The sequence below is a fragment of the Abrus precatorius genome, unplaced genomic scaffold (assembly GCF_003935025.1).
Source record: "Abrus precatorius isolate BTA unplaced genomic scaffold, Abrus_2018 Scaffold2, whole genome shotgun sequence".
Lineage (NCBI taxonomy): Eukaryota > Viridiplantae > Streptophyta > Magnoliopsida > Fabales > Fabaceae > Abrus > Abrus precatorius.
In genome coordinates this window covers 38,519,692-38,537,302 of record NW_020874362.1, presented here as the reverse complement: position 1 = coordinate 38,537,302, position 17,611 = coordinate 38,519,692, and the positions used below count along the sequence as shown (strand labels likewise).

At 33.4% G+C, this 17,611-nt stretch overlaps 1 protein-coding gene across 2 annotated transcripts; it reads right to left on the bottom strand.

The window, feature by feature from the left end:
* Positions 1-20: 20 nt before the first annotated feature.
* Positions 21-7,481, bottom strand: LOC113858325 (acetolactate synthase small subunit 2, chloroplastic-like). 2 transcript variants are annotated; one of them, XM_027490914.1, is made up of 12 exons: positions 7,130-7,481; positions 6,820-7,033; positions 6,543-6,626; positions 6,373-6,441; positions 5,942-6,025; positions 5,661-5,813; positions 4,558-4,644; positions 3,533-3,637; positions 3,298-3,420; positions 2,215-2,367; positions 1,236-1,301; positions 21-289 (listed from the first exon to the last, which is right to left on the bottom strand). In XM_027490914.1, exons 1-12 carry the CDS (start codon positions 7,333-7,335, stop codon positions 206-208), a joined length of 1,428 nt encoding a protein of 475 aa, XP_027346715.1. In that variant the 5' UTR covers positions 7,336-7,481; the 3' UTR covers positions 21-205. The 2 variants fall into 2 exon arrangements, with proteins under 2 accessions (XP_027346715.1, XP_027346716.1); XM_027490915.1 differs by lacking the exons at positions 5,942-6,025; positions 6,373-6,441; positions 6,543-6,626 and having other exon boundaries at positions 49-289.
* Positions 7,482-17,611: the final 10,130 nt, after the last annotated feature.

Here is a 17,611-nt window from a genome sequence, read left to right as displayed (position 1 = left end):
TTAACCAAAAAAAGTAAATAAAGGTCGAGAAAAAGGAAAAAAGTTTTTCTTTTTATCAAAGATGTCATTCGAACCCTATATTTGCAAATCACTAAAAGGTTTAACATTAACGTTTGGAGGCAAGAGTCAGTAAGCACAACTTAAAAGAGAAAGTACAAGCACTACTAGATGAAAACTTTAACGCCCTCTCACCAAGGTGAAGAAATTATAAAGGAAAAGAGTATCCACGCAAGTACTTGGAGTCCACACCTGACTCACGGATTAGTGCAATGCGCCCAGTTCGTGCCACCTGAAGCAAGAAGAAACATCAGCAAGTATAGAGTGGTGCTGCAATAGGATGCAAGAGCCAAAAATCACAGTCTAAAAACAAGACTAAACCAGCCAGTTGTCCAGTCCAATCATATGTTAAAGAACTGCAATTTAAGAATACTGGCCTTGAACCAGTGGTAACTGGCCAGATCACCATCAAACCGTTGATTTGACGCAGGTTCAAGGGATAGTACTAGTACTAGCTCAGGTGTGGTAATATGACAGCAGCCTAACACAGTCTTCTCTTAGTCAATTAGAGGCTATACATATCACATTCCACTTGTTCCTAATGGAATTTAAACCTTGAACCTTGGACCTCTAGGATGAGAAGTGCAACACATACAGGAAATTAAACCCAGTATAGCATGCATGGGGAAGCCCAAGCATAACGGCCAACCACTATACCTAAGCAAAATTTTACGGACAAGATTCGAAGTAAGTAAGTAACAAACGATCTGGAGCTCATCGTTATCTTAATTCACTAAAAAGGTGAATATATCTTCGCTTGTTCTGGAGACATTCATTTGGAGGAGCTTTTTTCCAAGTTTCATATAAAAATTATACTTTTACACAGTGAAAATCTTTTCATTTAAAAAATTACATTTTCGATTTTAATTTCATAATTTGTTTACCTATATAGTAAAAAAAAATTAATTCATTAGGATATATTTTGCACATGTATTTTATTATTTCTATATTTAATGAAAAATACATATTCCTCCTTTGACTGTTTGTGTTTTACACACTAATTTGGTTTTTAAATAATGGGTACAAATATCCTTTATAGATATTTTAAATGAACATGGACATGTATGAATGCAGCCAAAACACCAAATTTGACTCGGGAAATTTATGAAATAAGCTATTTAGGTCAACCGTCTCAACAAATATCTACCATGTAAATGGAAAAGATTAATGAAACAGACCTCACAAATGCCGTATGGTTCTAGCAATCTCTGCAATGCAACCATTTTGTCCAAATCTCCAGCAATCTGAAATAAGTTAGTTCAGGAAATAATTTAAAAATGCTAGTTAATCCATCGTTCCAATGTCAGTAATTTCATTTGTAATTATGGTAGAAAGTGAAAAAGTAGTAAATACCATGAAGCAAACAACTAAATCCAACCCCCCCCCCCCCTTCTCCAAAAAAACAAAAAGAAAGAAAAAGAGAACAAGTTTCCAATTACTGTCATACCTTATCAAGCAAAAAGCAGTAGTAACTGATGATTAACTTAGAAGCAAAGTCAACAGGCTTGCACTAAAATGGCGTCATCAGTTGTTAACTTCTACTACTACTACTATATTATGCTTTTTGAGGATAAGCATCATCTCAGTGCCCCCAGTTTTATAATTAATATTAAATTTGAAAGAAGAGTAACATATATACAAAGTTTGGGGTGCAATTCTGACTCAAACCTAAAATTATATCTGTTAATAAAAAATAAAAAATATTCCATTGATAACCGCTAATCACATCAATAAAGAAAGAAAATGTATGTGGAATGCTGCAGACAATGGGCATAACAGGACTCTTAACTTGTTATGATGCTAAATAAATAGTTTGTTATCTATTCCCATGACCTAGGAAAAAACCTACATGATAAGGTGATGGCCAACTGGCAATCCAGTAGCCTGCCTAATCGGGGTGGCAATTTTGTTGACTATTGGAATAAATCTTGATGCAAGATTCAACAGACATTAAAATGCCAACAGGCAGGATCCTGTGATCCTGTATTAAAGTAAAACTCAGCTAAACTAATTGGTTTTAGTGCAATTGTAGTACACCAGTTACTACAATATTCAGAGGTAAAGTAGTATCCACCATGTCTGTGAGTATTGATATAAGTTGATGTTAAATAAATGGTCTATCACTTCACTCAGTAGAAAAGTCTGCTGAAATTTCACCTCTAGGGTTATTGTATGATCAGATACATCAACAGCTTTAGCCCTGAAAATGCTGGCAATATCAAGGACATCACGTCGTGCTGCAGCATTTACAGCAATCTTTATTAGCATCAATTCTCGCTCAGCAAATGGCAAGTGGGTGATATCACGAACCTGGAGAAAGATCAGCTTAAATATAGAAAAGTATAGAATGGCCAGAATTTTATAACATAAAAATTAGTCAAATATTTATGCACCATCATTGTCAAATTTTGTTCTCAATGGTAAAATGAAAAAGGAAGAAACTAGAGCAAGTTAAGGATTTATGCTTCAATAGATCTAATAGAAAATTTTTCGATTGGGATTACTGAATAAAACTAATCAGAAGGTCAGGGCACCCAAAAGACTAGCAAGGATTTTTAAATAAGACTAGTTTCAGATTCTCAAAAACACTCTTATTATTCACATGAATGTCAGGAAACACAAAATCCACTCATATTTCATCTGCGTTTAAATCTCAAAAAAGGTTTCCAACACAAATTTTATGTTGTAGCTAGGTGCACAAACAGAGAGAGAGGGAGAGGAAGAAGAAGAAAAAGAAAAAGGAATTTAATATGGTCAGATATACGGTGAACTATGGGCCAATGTCCATAGACTAAAACAAAGGGAAAGTCACTACGATCAATGAAGATTACTAGGAATATCCACTCAAGGCTGAAATCCCAAACCCAATACAGCTAATCCTTGCTGTTGCAGAAATGAAGTGCACTCTATAATGTAACTACTAATTTTACAATATGACAGTATCATGCTGCAGGAAATTAGAGTTTCTGCCTTATCAGGCATTACTCACTTCATGGTTTCACCCCAAATGTCCTTGAAAAAGATTAGTTTGGTCACATCATAGACTTCTCTGGTTGAGTTACATGTTCTTTGGCTAAGCCCAAAGTGTCCATTTCTGTGTCTATGAGGACACTGGTGGGCGACCCACATACTAAGTGCATAGGACTCAACATACAGCAGCTAAAAAATATAAATATAAAGCTCAAAGCATATAATTTATTTGTAGGATGTGATGCATTCTTTTTGATAGAGACATTGAACCTCATGCAGCTCTACTAGCTTATAGAGTTGCTGCACTAGTTTGCCAATTGATTCATCTGTCCCAGGAACCACAGTAGTAAGCCGAGAAAGTCCTTCAACTTCGGCATGTCCTACAGCTAAACTCTGGAAATAAGAAAGAGCAGATGAGAGAATAGAGAAAGTAAAAAGACTAGACTCACATGCTAGCAATTTTGAACGCACCTATAAAGTAAAAAACAACACTGAAGAAGCAAACCTGAATGTTATAGCCCCTTCTAGCAAAAACCCCTGTAACAATGTTAAGAACTCCAGGAGAATCATTCACAAGCATGGATAAAGTGTGTGATTGAATTCCACTAGTCTGAGGACAATATAACAACAGGGAGAGTTACAGGCATGTCATGGAGAAAATCAATGAAAATTACATGCTAATGTAATATGAGCATTAAACTACATTTTTGGCTCTTTACAAGCATGAAACATTTCTAATTAGAATAAAATTTGGGAATCATTTTCGAAACAAGATTCACACAATTTGGTCCCACCAAGTTAGCTCAACTAAAGTAAATTTAAATACGAGAAATGGCAAGATATCATCTAAACCAATCAGAAATTTCACCAAGCCAACAAAGACTTTTTTAAGTGAAATACCAAGCTTGTAAGTGAAATACCAAGCTTCAGCCAACAAAGACTTTTTTAAGTTTCAATCAAAAAAGAAACTTAAAAGTGTGTGAAACAGCTTTATTTTTTAAAAAACAAAGCCACTTGAGATACATAGGAAGTTGTACCCAGAAAGGGAAAATAAACAGAATAAACTAAATAGCATTTCAAGCTAAATCAGTCAGAAGGACATCAGATGCAGGATTTTATATCCTCCCATAAAAAAACACAACGATACAGAAATGGGAAGATATTGGATAAAACTCGTTCAACCAATCTTCAGCTAATTATTGAACTATTTTAAATGACTATAAATGATATGAAGTGTTACTACTTCATGTCAAAATGATCATGAGCATAACCTAAATGGACCAATTATAAGTTTGGACTTGGACAGTGGTAATAAAACTCTGCAACTCAATGAATATATTCAAACGCATAAGCAAAAACTCCAATAGAAACTTCATTATACACTAAACAACAGAGGGAAAAGATCAAATAAGAGAACACTGACAAAAAACTACAAATGAGGATAACATAGGTATTATTACATCAACAATACATTAAAAGAAACAAAAAGGGATACATTTAAGGACCATAAGCAACTGTAAACCATCTTACATCTTCATCATTAAGAACACCCCAGTGAGCATCAAGCACTTGATTGACTGTAAAACCATCTGACGGCTCTATTGGATAAACATCTCCCTTCACACAAACAAACATCAAAATGAAAAAGGTCAGAGACTAGATCTGAATTTACTAATGACCAAATTAATCCAAGTACAGAAGGGAAGGCAAATTTTGAACACGTAGCAATGGAGTGCATTTGTGCTAATGTTAGCTTCATTATGTGCAATATTTACCAATTTTTTCTACAAAAGTCAAGCTGAAATTTTACAAACTCAAAAATTAGAACAATTGATGTTAAGAAAATGGAAAAAAAAAAATCCCAACAAGAATATAATTCTCCAAAATAAGAGAGGGTAGAGACATGGAAAGAAAAATATATGGACAATGAACAAAGTTACAATCCACAATTCCCAATCAATATGAGAAACCCAAAGGCCTCTTAGAATAACAATGAGAAAGGAAAAGAAGAAGTACAACTATGTGGAGATTAAAATATTCTCCAAAATAGGAGGGAAAAGTATAAGAAATATGAAAAAAAAAAAGAGAGAGAGAGAGAGAGAGAGAATGCAGAGAGACTACCCTAGTGCATTTCAGAAATGAGCACTCAATTAAAATGGAAATGAGCAGAATACCAAAGAGAAGACAAACACAATCCTGTTCCATACCAAGCTTAAGGGAAAAGCTACATTGTTAAAGGTGAGCCATTATACTCCAGCCACATGTACAAAAGAATTGCAAAACACCAAAACTGCCATAAAACTTCAACCTGTGTGTGTTTACCAAAACCTCTCTAACAAAAGATTAAAATCTCTTCCAAGGCATTTAGGACAAAAGTTGTTCAATTGTAAAAGTTGTTAGCTGGAATGTCAATAGTGTTTAAGATGAGTATATGAGTTGAAACCATTTTGCAAAATTAGTCTGATGTAATTTTACTTCAGGAAACTAAGCTTGTGCATGATTTCTAAATCAAACACTTTTGATAGGTATGTCAATTATTTAATTTCAAGTTAATATTTTGATTTTAAATTTGCAGCGTTCAAACATGTGTTAGAAACAGAAACGGTATGTCTGACGAGTATATAAGATCTTACCCCCACAGGCATATCATTTTTGGCGACAGAATTCATGCTTTTTGCTCCCACGAGGGCATTAACAGCCGTTTTTCCTTCAAGATCTGGATAAGAAGCAGCTGAATACCGCCAAAATGGAGCAGACGCACCAATCTTTTCCCTTCTTAATGCAATCTAAGTACAGTTACATCATCAGAAATGAATCAGTAAATTTTGTACAATCTTACAAAATAATGCTTCAGAAAGTGGACAAGATACAAAAGTTAAGGAAATTTCCTTGGTACTCAATTGAACTTTCCAACCTTTCCAGTTCTGGCTATTTCTTTAATTCCAAACTTGCTTAAATTTCTTTGAACTGCAACCATCTTCCCTGGATCTCCAGTTACCTGTAACATTTGCAGAACAATTCACCAGAAATTATGACCTGATTGTATCGCCAAGAATATCTAATGATAAATTACAAGTAATGATTGTGATGGTTATTCCTTATATAATTTAAAGACTCTGGAAGAACTCTATAAATAAATACATAAAAAAATCAATTTGTTATGATAAGGAGACAAATAAAACCAGAAAGAAAACTTCATCAAGACAGATGGGTAAAAGAGATAGATGATAATGCAAACAGAGCATACCCTTCAATTACTACTACTTTTACAAGATGCATAAGAGAACACGCACTAAAACATGGAAAATAAAGATTAAAGCACATCCAAAGCTATCCAGCTATAACCTCAATTGTCACTGAATGTTCCGAGATATCCACGATCTTAGCTCTGAAGATGTCCACCAACCACTTTATCTAAGAAATTCCAGGCAGAAACAAATAAACAAAGAGAAGTAATCAAGCAAGGAAATAATCCACATACATACACTCGTAACGGATGTATGCATAACAGGTACCTCAGCACGGTCCTTTGTATCTGCATGTACTTTTATGAGCATTAGTTCACGTTCAACCTGGGGTTCACTAGAAATATCTTCTACCTGTTCAGCAAATGACACGAGCAGCATAAACCCGTAAGTGAACGATTCCCCGAGAGATTAATTATCTCAGCATTTCTACTGTTAAACGTTGTTTTCCCAACATGAAAACTCAAATTACATGTATATAAAAAGCACCTCACAAAAGCATAAGAAAAACACTAATTACAGAAGGTGCATGTCATGAACGGTGAACCTTTAAGACGTTGACGAGCTTCTGAAGCTGCTCCATAACTTGGCGCAGCACCTTATCGGTTCCTGACACAACAATGGTGAAGAGAGCCTTATCCTCATTGAGACCAACAGCGAGCGATTCAATGTTGTATCCTCTTCTCGCGAACACTCCCGCAATCCGGTTAATCATTCCACTCTCATCGCCGACGAACACCGAAACCGTGTGTCGCCGAACCCTGCATTGTTATTTGTTAACAATAAATCACTATTAGTGACGAATCAAAAGACTGACTAATAGAATGAATAAGAGGAAACGGAAAACTAGGACGTGCTTGGATCGAGAGGGGGGAGGTTGAGAGGGGGGCCCGTTCGAAGAGACGGCGGTGTCGGCGGAAGTTGCGGCGGAGAGGATGAGTTTGTCGGCTCGGAAGGGGTGAGGTAGTGAGATGGAAGGTGGTTTTGGACTGGATGAAAAGAGAGTTGTGGAATGAGGAGAATAGAACTTGAGCGTTTGGATTGGAGTTAGAGTGGTCGACATTGAAAGCAACGGTGGCGCCACCGGTGGCTGCGCTTCTGCTTTTGTGTGTGTGGGCGTTGTTACTCTTTCTTCTTCTCCTACTGCTCCTACTTCGTTGTGGCGGCGATTTTATTTCCGTTTTTGAAAAAATGTTAGAAAAATGGCTTTTTATTTTTCAAGTGTTAATATTCATTGTCTCATTGAAAACAACTTACGAAAACAAGTTTCAAATTATTTTTTGAAAAAATTAAATTTTTTATTAAAAAATAATTTATATAAATTACTTTTATGAATCCAAAATAATTTCATAAATTTTTTTCTGAATATCTCTTCATATCAGCTATGGTGTACAAAATTTAACATAAAACTAAATTAAATAGTATAATAATTATTATAATATTTGATAATTTAAAATTAAAAAATTATATGAATAACATAAATATATAATGTTATTCACTGGTTAAATAAATTAAATTTAATATTTATAAATAGTTATCGGATGAAATATATATTTAAAAAAAATGATTTGGTCATCGTAAGAGCAAGAATAATGAAAATAGACTATTAGATTTTAAGAGTATTATAATTATATTCATTGTTTTTTTCGTAATTCTAATTTCTACAAATTGAGAAAAATAATATTTTAAACTAAAGTCACCTAAAAAAGCAATGATAATAAACATATCAATTATATTTTATTTGAAGTTAATATTAAAAAAGAATGCATTGCATTTTTAAGTAATTATCTCATTATTAATAAACTTCTAGCATTAATCGTTTATCCATAATTATACAGTAAGATTTAAATTTTTCATAACCTTATAATTGAAATTTATTTTTATTAAATAGGTTAATGTATGCGTAAGAAACATATATATATCCAATAAAAACATATTTTAAAATAAAAATTACAAATGTAAAACACATGATTATATGTGTTTTAATCATTCTAAGTAATATTTAATAATTAAATTTCATTTTTGCATTCCCACGTAAAAAATCTCATTTTAAGTATTTGTTGATTGTGTTTTTTTTTTAAGTCAATTATAATATATATATATATATATATATATATATATAAATTATAGTTTTTTTTGTGTGTTTTAATATAATTCTAATTAACACAATAATTGTTATTTGGTCCTAAAGACTAGAACGTTATATACCTGCACAACAATAAGGAATCAGCGAGAATCTTAACGATTCGAAACTGCATATCCAATGTCAGCAAGAATCCTAACATTTTATCTTTGCAATGCCCTGGCTCTCAAACACCACAAAAGGTTCACCTAGCTTTCTTTTCCCTCATTTTTTTTATTCAAAGATGACGAACAATACATCCGTTACTCTTAAGAGTATAATGGCTAAACATTTATTCGTAGAAAAAAAAAAGTGAATAACTTATAGATGTCCAAGATAGAAAATTCATTTATTGTTTCCATCATTTCTCAAGCACAGACATTTCATCAAACACCTTGTACACGATCTTGAAAGATTTTTAGAAAGTTAAAGATAACATGTATCTACTTGAATAGGATCCAATTTGCACGGAAACTAAACGTCCAATCCATTTTTCGCTTAAACAATTCTAATTCGCTTAAGTGAATATAAGTTAATTTCAGTTAAGCTCGTCACAAAATAGTTTGAGTCAATTTTTATAAAACTAATCATTTAAGAGAAAAAGAGAAAAAAAATTTTAAGCGAAATTTAGCTTAAGCAAAAATTGTGACATCCTCTTTTCATTTTTCAGTAAATTATGCTTTGATTAGTGTTAAGTAATATTAAAATGCATTTAAAAGAGAAATGGAGGATTTTAGAGGAGTTTGGTGCAAGATATCTAGCTTAGGCAAGGTAAATGTTGCCCAATTGTCACCTGACCCAGGCGAGAGTGGTCTCGCTTAGGCGAGCTAGGGTTTTCATCTAGGCAAGGTGGGTCGCTCAGGCGAAGACCCACAGCAAAAATATCATGATCTCTGCATACCATCTCGCTCAGGCAAGCATATCAGAAAAGAGGATGCGAGAGCCATTCTTGTACTTTTAACTTCTCCCACTCTCAATTTCTTCAGAATGGAGAGCGGCATCAAGTTGATGCTAGCCCCCAAGTCGCATAAGGCCTTCCCAATGGTCACATTCCCTATAGTGCAGGGGATTGTGAAGCTTCCTAGATCTTTCAACTTAGGAGGCAACTTTTGCTGCAATATTGCACTGCATTTTTCGATTAAAGCTATTGTAGCATCTTCCTTCAACTTCCTCTTCTTTGAAAGCAAGTCCTTCATGAACTTGGCATACAAAGACATTTGTTTTAGCGCTTCTGCAAATGGTATATTTATGTGCAGCTTTATGAAAATGTTCAAAAATTTGAAAAGTTGCTCTTCCTTCCCTTCCAAGGTGGATTGTCATTTTAATGTTTCTTCATTAATCTTCAGCACTCATTCACTTTACTTTTCATTTTCCTATCCCTCACCACCCTGGTTTCTCTCTGTGCCTTCATTTTCCTCTTTCGAACCCTAAAATCAAAAGTTTCAAGCTTCCTAAGGTATGTTCCTTTACAATTTTCATTTCTATTTTTTCTATGTGATTCTTCTACCCTTATCTTCATCTTCATCCATAATTTTTGCACTAAATACTACATTTTTCTCTCTTTTAATGGCCAGTTCTGCACATAAACATATCATTTGGCCTAAATCTTTTATTTGCTTTCTCCATTTTTATAAATTTACCTTTTGGTTTACAAATGTTGAAAGTTCCTTCTTTATGATTATTGTGCATTTGAGCATTCTAGGGAACAGATCCATTGTTCTGTGTTTTTGCTATTTGTGTCTTTGTAAAGTAAAATTATTAGTGCATTTTCATTTTCCTATTAATTTTTCTCACAAGCTTTCATTTTTTTTTTCTGATTTTTTATGTTCTTGTTAAATTTAAATTTTCTTCTATCTCGTTACCCACACTGGGGCTGTAGTATGTGTTTTGCATTCTCTTCTCTGAATATTCTTATTAATTGCTGCAAGTTCTTGTTCCTTCCTCTTCATTATAGAATTTGTGTGTATATGTTTCTCTACTATTATTCATATTGATAACCTTCAGAAACTAGGTACACGCAGTTTTCAAGTTAACATGGGTAAGTTTAATACTTTGCTCTATTTTTATGCATTTTATACCACAACGCCCTTCACGGTTTAATTTAGGAAGATGAAAGTCTCTTTCTTTATGATTGCTGTGAGTTTTAAGCACTTTAGGGCATAGTTCTTTTCAATTTTACATGCACATTTCACACCTTGTAGGGTAAATTTTATTTGTGTATTTCCAATTTTTCATTTTATTTTCTGTAAATATTTCAATTTCAAATCATTGGTGTTTTCAATTTTTCTTGTTTCCCCTCTTCCATTTCGTTCTTAAACTATTATTGTCATTTTATATTTTAACCCCTTGAGTGCTTTGCTATTGTGTTTCACATTCTGGTGTCCCCTTTCCATGGTGTTTTTCAAAATTTTGTTGTTTGTGGGATTGAAGCTTTTCATAGTAAAGTGCAGAGTTTTAGTCTCTGTTACGTGCTTTGTGAATGAGGTTAGGCACTATGGGTGTACTGGGTAATTTCTCAATGTTCCATATTATTGCCTCTGTGAATTTTGCCCAAATTCTGTGATAAATTAGAATATTTTCATCAATGAATTACTTCTTCTGTTGCAACTTTCCAATATTTTAGAACCTTAGTTACATTCTCTGTTGAAGCTTTTTATTACACTTGGGGATAAAAGTAATTCATTGTTTCCTTAGTTGTTGTGTTCACTGCATGGCTGCAAAGCTCATTGAGTAACCCAAGTGTCATTTGAAACTTTTATGATGCTTCACCATGTTGCTTGTAACCCTTTCACTGCAGATTTTGTTTTTGGATATGTTGTGCAATAACAAGTTCATTATTCATTGTGTTCATAGGCAAGCTTCACTTTTGTGCGATTGTGTCTTTTTGCTGTGCACTTTCCCAGTGTGTAAATTGACTGAAATATTTTGTGCATTCTAAATTTTTAGGTGTCAATTACATTATTTGTTAAGCAAGAGTTGGGTACTGTGAATCGCAATATAATTGTCAATATTCTTGTATGCAATTGATTAGTCAGACTTGCATAGATTGGGTCTCTGTCAAGTGTCCATTTCATGATTATTATATTTTGAGAATGGGGCTAAGCACTATTGACTCAAACATGGGCCAAAATTTTTGTCTACACCTTGTTACTGCACTTGAAACGGAAGCAATTTATGAAATTCCCCTTTCTTGACTTGTACTTTGAATTTATTCTAAATTTTTGTTTGAGTGCAGTTCCCTCAATATTTCTCACTGTTATTAATTTTTGGTGTTGTGTTTTACCTTGCCTTGCGAATTTTACATTAGCTTATGCAGTACTATCAAATTTATTTATTTTTAGTCTTGAATGTTCAAAATTCTGGTTTGTACACAGTGAACATATGCATTCTTCATTCCTTTTACTGCACAAATTTTATTGATTAAATCTGAATATACTCTTTTGGTCTTCAAATTTGATTCATGCTTGTTGCATTCATTGAATGAATACTCACTAAACTTGGGAATATAAGCACCTCTGTTATTGATATGATAACTTCATATTGATATATTTTTCACAATATCAATGAAGGGTTTCATGAGCATTTTCACAATACCAGCATTAAACTTCAAAAAATAATTGAAAATAAGGGTTTCAAATTCAATGAAGGGGAAGCTGATGCTATCCAGCTCAATATTCAAGTAAGGAAATGAGAATTTTTCTGTGGCTTGATCGGCAAAGGGTTTCAAAACCTAGTGATGGAGTTCTATGCCAATGACAAAGTTGACCCTCAAGCTAGCAGTAAGCTTTCCCACTACCACACCATGATAAGGGGCACAAAAGTTTCATTTACCCTTGGAGTCATTAACAGGGTGCTACAGATTTCCCGTGCCACTGTTGAACCGACAAGGGATGATTATGGTAAACTTTTAGAACAAGCTCCAAATTATGAAGCAATCACCCGTACTCTTTGTAAGCTAGGATCTGAATGGAGACCCCTGGGAAGTGCTGAACCACGGAGTTTACTCGTCCCTGATTTACTGCCCATCCCAAGAGCATGGTTTCAATTCATTATAGGGTCTCTCACGCCTATCCTTCATGACACGACGTGCACAACTCTTCTACTACATTATCATGGGTAAGGAAATTAATGTGGGCAAGATTATCCATCAAGAAATGAGGCAGATTATGGACAATGATAGCCAAAAGTTATTGGCCTACTCCTCATTGATCACTTTATTATGTGAAGATGTTGGGGTCCCCATTGATCCTAATTATGTTCCTGTCCAAAAGCCAAAGTGGATCATTGCAGCCACCCTTTTCTCTTTTGTTGAGAGCTCTCACAGGCGACCAGAAAGACCCTCCATTAACCTTGCTGTTACAGCCTCTTCTTCATCCACCATGACAAGCAAGCAGCAATTAAACTTGGTCCTCAGCAGTGTTTCTAAACTTCAAAAATCACAAGAGCAGCTGCAGAAGTCAACAACTAAACAAGCCCAGCTTCTTATGCAAGGTATGATGCGGCTGGAGGCAAAAGTGGATCGCATTGCCCAAGATCTACAAGTTAATGATGAAGAACCAGAGGGCCACTCCTATGCTGAATTGCTGCAGTTGCTAAATGATGAAAACCCAGTGGAAGATGAGGATGCTGCAGAGGATGAAGAAATTTGACCTTGCTGTTGTTTTTGTTTCATGTTCCTTTTGATTGTTCACTTTATTTCATTGTTATCTTTATTTTTCATGTTTAAAAGTCTGAACTTTTGTTTCTTCTTTTGAGGCACCTTGCTGCCCATGAACAAATTATTAATTTCCAGTCTTTTATATATTTGATGCTCTATTTTTTTTCTATTTTTAGATCTGTCTATGAGCTTTAACAAAGGAGCAGAGGCAAGTTTCAAGCCTCATATTGCTCCACCACTCAGGGAGTCCCCTTCTGCATTTTTCTTTTTATTTACTGCCACTTATGTACTTATTTTACAATCAAAATTTCTCCATGTAATTAACTTGTTGCTGCATTTGTGAACCCCACTGAATTCAGTAGAAAATTTCATTAATTTGAAATAATTAGTCCGTTAAATTATGCAACATGATGTTTTGTTTTAAACGATTAAGAATATTTTATACATTGTACAAATTTTGAAATAAGGATATTACAAAAATGATAGGTTTAAACGAAAAATATACAGAGAGTTTTAATTTTCAGACATGCATCACGCTTAAGCGAATAAAAATAGCTTAAGCAAATCCTAAAAATCGCTTAAGCTATTATAAATAGCTTAAGCAAAAAAGAAACAAAGAGCACCCATTTTCAAAGTTTGGAATTGTTTAAGTCACCAAAAATGGCTTAAGCGAATGGTTTATTAGTTTAAACGATTATAAATAGCTTAAGCAAAATTTGGATAGAGAGTGCCAGTTTTTAAAGTTCATATTCGTTTAAGCGGGATGAAAATAGCTTAAGCGAACGCAAAATAGTTTAAGCGAATATGGATAGCTTAAGTGAAATTTGGAAGGCTTAAGCAAATATTGCCCAAAAAAAAAAGCATATCAGAACTTAACAGAAGCAAATGCAATATATTATATTCATCAGATAATGTTAAAAATTGCATTTACAAGGAAAATTACACATGATTACAATGAACATTGTACATAATACAAAAAAGCTACAAAATTCTTTATAGTTGATCAAGGATTGAGCGAGTTGTGTCAACCAAAGGTTCATGTAAGAAGAAATAAATTTGGATAAAATATCAATCATCTTAGTAAGAAAAATAAGTATGTAATTTAGGTAATTTTTGGATTTATATGTTTTTTAATATATCGTTAACAATGTAGTAAAATTGAGATTATTGTTGAAAGTGTGAGGAGAATAATAAGATGGAAGTGCCGAACAATGAACATCACAAGGTTCAGAAGAGGTGGGTTGATATTTTTAAAAACATAAACAAATTATTACACACAAGATAAATAATAATGGAGAAGTTTTAAATTTTGATAGATGCATTAATATTTGTACCTCAAAATTTTGCCTTTGAGATTGACTTCTTAATGGACCAATTTTTTTCCTTTTTCCTTGTAACTCAATCCAACTTTTGAATCATTTATACCTATTCCTCTTTATGCTTGGATGGTGCTTGAAACCTTTTGGACCATCATTTATGACTGATGTAGGGACCTCATCAATGTGACTTTCACTATGTTGTTCTTTTAATTGAAGTTGTGTGATTTGATGAGACACCGCATTTATACATTCATCCACCAAATGAGAGTATTGTTCTAAATTAGATACCTCAGATGTGTGTCTAATTATTTTAGAAGCTAGTTGTTGGTATCGTCTTGTAATAGCTAGTTTAGGATCTCCCTAATCCTCTATTCCTTTTATATTGTGTATAATTCCAGAATGATCCTTTCTTGTCCATCTTTTAATGATGTATTTTTTTTGGCACAACCTTGACATCTTTCACTTCAAAAACCTTTAATGCATAGGAACAAAGGATGCCAAATGTTTCAAATTTTCTACAAGTGCAAGATATAGAATTTGAGGTATGATCAAATGATACTGTCCATGATCCATTTCCGTTGACTGTAGTAATGACATATTCAAACAAAGGGGAAGATTCATTCCTTTTTTACATGCAACATGCAAATAATGAAGCAAACTCTTGTCGGAATATGTTAAAAATAGTATGTATGTAAATTTTACCCATTTGTAATAGGATGAGAGATATCTTATATCTCAACATTACTAGTTTATAGCGAGACTCATACTCACAAACTAGATCATTGTAATGTTTATCTTCTACCACATGTTCAAAATATGCAAAGAGCTGTTTAATGTCAACACCAGACTTCATACAAGCCTTAAAATATAATTTACACTCTTACTTAGTTGAGTACTTCGCATCCCAAGTGTGAACACTTCCTTCATGTAGCAGGCTACCCGTTTTTCCTTTATTCCATATATTGATTTGATCTAATTATTCTCAGGAACATTGTATTCCTCAAGGATACTTGTCCAAGCTTGCTCAAATTAATGTGTTAATGTCATATATGCATCTTTTGAAATTTCTTAAAAAATGACTTATGCCTTTCGTCAAATTACTAAGGTATTTGATTCCATTTTGCATCAGGTGTCATGTGCACAAAACATGATGTGTCTCAGGCATCATTTCCACAACAATTTTAGCCATCACTTGATCTTGGTCAATAAATATTGCTAATGACTTTTTTTTATTATGCGCTTTTAAGAAAGTATCAAACAGCCATTTAAAAGATTCAACCGTCTCATCATATAACAAAGTTTGAAGACCTTAGCACAGATTTGGACCTCATTTCTGTTTACCAACATTATCCCTATCACTCACACGTCAGACTTCTGCATGCCTTAGGCCTACCTTATATACAACATCATGGAAAGGATCACCATGGATATTGCCACAATTATATTTGATGAGATTTACCAAATTGTAGTCTCAATTGATGTAGCAGACCTCTTGCATGATTGTTTCAATCAAGAAAGAAAGGTCATAATAAGATCAGGTTACATAATGGGTCTGTGAGGAACATCAATAAAAAGGATCAGACCGAGTGCGAGATACCAAACCAGACTTCATTGAGCCCTTAATTGAAAAAAGTCCATTTCATTAACAATTATTGCATCAACTAATTAGAAGAGAGAAATGTAGCTTCTCAACCTTCCTCATCAGCACCACCAATAGTATCACTGCCCATTCATAACATGACACCCATGGAGTGTCACCTCACACAACATCTAACTGAAATACAATATCATATGGAAGTCAATCATCAAGCTTATACCTATATCCACCACAAGCTAGCAGCAAACTATCGAGCATACATTGGATTCTATGCAAGAGGACGTAGATATAGTTGTAACACTTAAAGAGTTGCAACACATGTCTCATGGCCTGGAGACACCCCTCCATTCCCAAATCAACCCAACCAATGTGAAGTGTCTCTTGCGCATGAACAAGGGCAACCAGTTGACGAAGGGGTCAAACAAGAGTCTCAAGAGGAGGAACAAGGTCAAGAGGTAAAAGGTCATCAAGAGCACCATAGCATAGAGCAAGGAGATCAAATGCATGATGATGTTGTTGTTGAAGAATAAACATTTATTTTGTTTTCTATTTTCCTTATTTCATTAGGAATATTTAACTTGATGTTTAATTTAGTTTCTTTCCCAATTTTTTTTTTGTTTCAAGCCATCTAATGTGAACAACCTAATGTTAGAAATTTTTATTTATAATATAAAAATATCATTATCTCTTAAATTTGATTACATTTACTCCTATAATATTATGGCTTTGATAACCAGTTTCTGATATGTTTTTTTCTTCAAAATCTGTATTTTTCGCTTAAACTATTTATAATCGCTTCAGCTAATAAACTATTTATTTAAACTAATATAGATTTACTTAAACTATTCATTATTCACTTAAGTTATTTTTGGTAGTTTAAGCAATTTTAAACTCTAAAAATAAGTGCTTTCTGTCTTTTTTTTGCTTAAACTATTTATATATTTTCAGGATTTATTTAAGTTATTTTTATTTGCTTAAACATTATGTATGTCTGAAAATTAAAATTCTCTATCTATTTTTTTCTTAAATTATTATTTTCACTTAAGCTAAGTTTTGTTTAACTCTTTTTTTTTTTTAAGGAATTAGTTTTAAAAAAATTGGCTCAAGCTATCTTGTGATGAGTTTAATCAAAATTAACCTATATTCATTTAAGCAAATCAAAATTATTTAAGCAAAAAATAGATTGAACGTTCAATTGCAAATTAGAGACAATCAAGATCCGTATCGTATCTACTGTTAACCTTACCTAACTACCGATATGCACCAATGCACCATACAAAGAGGAAATTCCTTTACTAACAATCTCATTAAAAAAGTGGAACGTGATGATTCATTTGCCATTAAAAAAATATACTTTTTAAAAGTTACAGTAACTTAATAATAATAATTCAATCAAGTCCTTATTAACTAGTCAATTAACTCACGCATACGTCACGTTTGCCACTAGCTGATCTGATCGTAGCCTTCAACTAAAATATTCAACTTACATAACATCAAGGGTTGGATCGAAGGTTTATTCCTTGAATTTTACTAATTCGCGTTTCACGAAAATATCACTATTTTTTACTAGTGACAAAACAACTAAAAGGACAAATTTTATTGTTCTGAAATGAAACATGAAAGAGTCAAGAGAGAACAAGATAA